Genomic DNA, 2,511 nt, shown 5'->3' on the forward strand with positions numbered 1-2,511 from the left:
CTGCTGTCTTTCACGCTTCTCTTTCTCTTTCTCTGCTGCTTCTTCTGTCTCCGGAGGGAGCCGCCCGCGGCATCCTCATCATAGTCACGGTCCATACGGAGCCGCTGCGGCCTCGCGCTCCTGCAGCAAACCCAGCAGCAGCAGCAGCAGCAGCAGCAGCAGCAGCAGCAGCAGCAACAGCAGCAGCAGCAGCAGCATGGGGACCTCAGATTTATATGAGGGATGGCGGAGGTCGTTCATAGACAACTTTAACGCAAAACACCAAAACTCATTTCGGCTGCTTGTGCTGCTGCTGCTGCTGCTGCTGCTGCACCTGCTGCAGCAGCTGCTGCTGCTGCTGCAGCTAATAGTACTGTGCAAACAGCAGCAGCAGCAGCAGCAGCTGCTGCTGCTGCTGCTGCTGATATGTTTAGTAGCGTACTTCTTTTTGGACCTTGCTGCTGCCTTGGCTACGCGGAATTCCTCCATTCGCTGCGAAGCAGAAACCCACATCTTGCTGCTGCTGCTGCTGCTGCTGCTGCTGTTGCTGCTGCTGCTGCTGCTGCTGTTGCTTGTAGTAGTATTCTTGCGGCAGCGACAGCTGCTGCTGCTGTTGCTGCTGCTGCTGTTGCTGCTGCTGGTGCTGCTGCTGCAGGGGTACAGCTATAGGGTCTTACCTCCTTTTGCTTCGCAGACAAAGGCTGGCGCTTCTTCTTTCTCTGCTGCTGCTGCTGCTGCAGTTCCTGCTGCAGCTTCGCCTTTTGTTCCTTGGTTGCTTTCAACTCTTTAAACTTAACTTTTGCTGCTGCTGTTGCTGCTGCTGCTGCTGCTGCTGAAGGGTCCTCTTCATCTTCGCTGCTGCCAGCATCCTCAGCTGTCACCCAGTCGGGCAGCTCTGCAGCAGCAGCAGCAACACACACACATACACACACACACACCTGCTGCTGCTGCTCCTGCTGCTGCTGCTGCTGCTGCTGTTGCTGCTGCTGCTGCTGCTGCTGCAGTTGTAGCTGCACCTTCGCTGCTGTCGTCTTCGTCTTCTTCTTCGCTGCTGCTGCCTTCTTCGCTGCTGCCCTCATCCTCGCTGCTGCCAGACTCCGTGGTGTCTTCATGCTCTTCTTGTTGCTGCTGCTGCTTTTGCTTCTGTTTCTTATTTGCTGCTGCATCCATGCTGCGGCTGCTGCTGCTGCTGCTGCTGCTGCTGTTGCTGCTGAGAAGAGACCTTGCCTCTGCCTCAGCACGCGACGCCTCCTGCAGCCTCTTTTTGTCTTTGGCGCTTTCGAACCACTCCCGCTGAGGCCGAGAGTATATTTCATCTGCAGCAGCAGCAGCAGCAGCAGCAACAGCAGCAGCAGCAGCAGCAGAAGCAGCAGCAGCAGCAGCAGCAACAGCAGCAGCAGCAGAAGCAGCAGCAATGTCAACAAGAAATATTGTTTATGTCTCGCTTGCACAGGTTGCCTCAGTTTTCAGCTGTCTCCGTTTGTCTGTCTCCTGTCTCCTTTTTATCTGTCTCCTTCCCCTCTATCTCTGCTGCTACAAAGTGCTGCTGCTGCTGCTGCTGCTGCACTTGTTGTGTTTCTTTTATTACAAAAAAGAATAAAAAACAAACATGTATATATATATATATATATTTTTTTTTTATTTTTTATTCTTTTTTGTTGTCTCTTCTTCTTAAACTATCTCAGATATCTGCCCTCTTGATGTATCCCCATCCCCCTGTTGCTGCTGCTGCTGCTGCTGCTGCTGTTGCTGCTGCTGCTGCTGCTGCAGCAGTTGTCTCGTACCTGCATGCAGTTGTATGTTGTTGGCCTTGTTGACGTACATCTGGGCGAGGCGCATCTCTCTCTCAAGTGTCTCCTCCTGTCTCTTCTTCTGCAGCGCCCCCTCATAGCCCCGCAGCTGAGAACAGCAGCAGCAAAATAACAGAAATACTGCTGCTGCTGCTGCTGCTGCTGCTGCTGCTGCTGCTATTGGTAGTACGGGTGCTGTTCCTCCTGCTGCTCCTGCTCATGCTGCTGATGCTGCTGATACTACTGCTGCTGCTGCTGCTACTGCTGCTGCTGCTGCTGCTGGTTTAGAGTAACTAAGGAGACACCAGGAGAAGGGAGAAGCAGATAAAGAGAAAAGAGACAGAAAGACAAAACGGAGACAGCAAAAAGGAGACAACAAGAAGGCGACAGCAAGAAGGAGACAAAAAAAGAAACAACAAAAAGGATAAAACAAAAAGGAGACAACAAGAAGGAGACAAAAGAGACAAAGACAAAAGGAGAAAACAAAAGGGAGACAAAGGAGACAAAAGAGACAAAGAAAAAAGGAGACAGAAGAAGAGCTGTCTCTTACCTCCTTTGCTATGGCTTCAAGTTTGGCGTTATCGATCCTTCTCCGCAGCACCTGCTGCTGCTGCTGCTGCTGCTGCTGCTTCTGCTTCTGCTGCTGCTGCTGCTGCTGCTTCTGGTGTTTGCCTCTTGCTCCTAGTGCAGCAAGAAGTCTCTTTACTGCTAGTCTCTCTGAACTGTCTCCGTCGTATAAAGT

General features: G+C 52.1%; 1 protein-coding gene across 1 annotated transcript in view; it reads right to left on the reverse strand.

The window, feature by feature from the left end:
- Positions 1 to 2,511, reverse strand: part of EMH_0020990 (DEAD/DEAH box RNA helicase, putative) — a gene marked incomplete at both ends in the record, with an annotated part of 10,867 nt that overhangs the window by 337 nt on the left and 8,019 nt on the right. The window contains 5 exons of the mRNA XM_013501672.1: positions 1 to 120; positions 422 to 471; positions 657 to 874; positions 996 to 1,295; positions 1,764 to 1,878. Coding sequence (XP_013357126.1) covers positions 1 to 120; positions 422 to 471; positions 657 to 874; positions 996 to 1,295; positions 1,764 to 1,878 — 803 coding nt within the window. The remainder of the gene's footprint in view (positions 121 to 421; positions 472 to 656; positions 875 to 995; positions 1,296 to 1,763; positions 1,879 to 2,511) is intronic.

Source organism: Eimeria mitis, genomic scaffold (assembly GCF_000499745.2).
Source record: "Eimeria mitis Houghton genomic scaffold, Emh_scaff732, whole genome shotgun sequence".
NCBI classification, from domain to species: Eukaryota; Apicomplexa; class Conoidasida; order Eucoccidiorida; family Eimeriidae; genus Eimeria; species Eimeria mitis.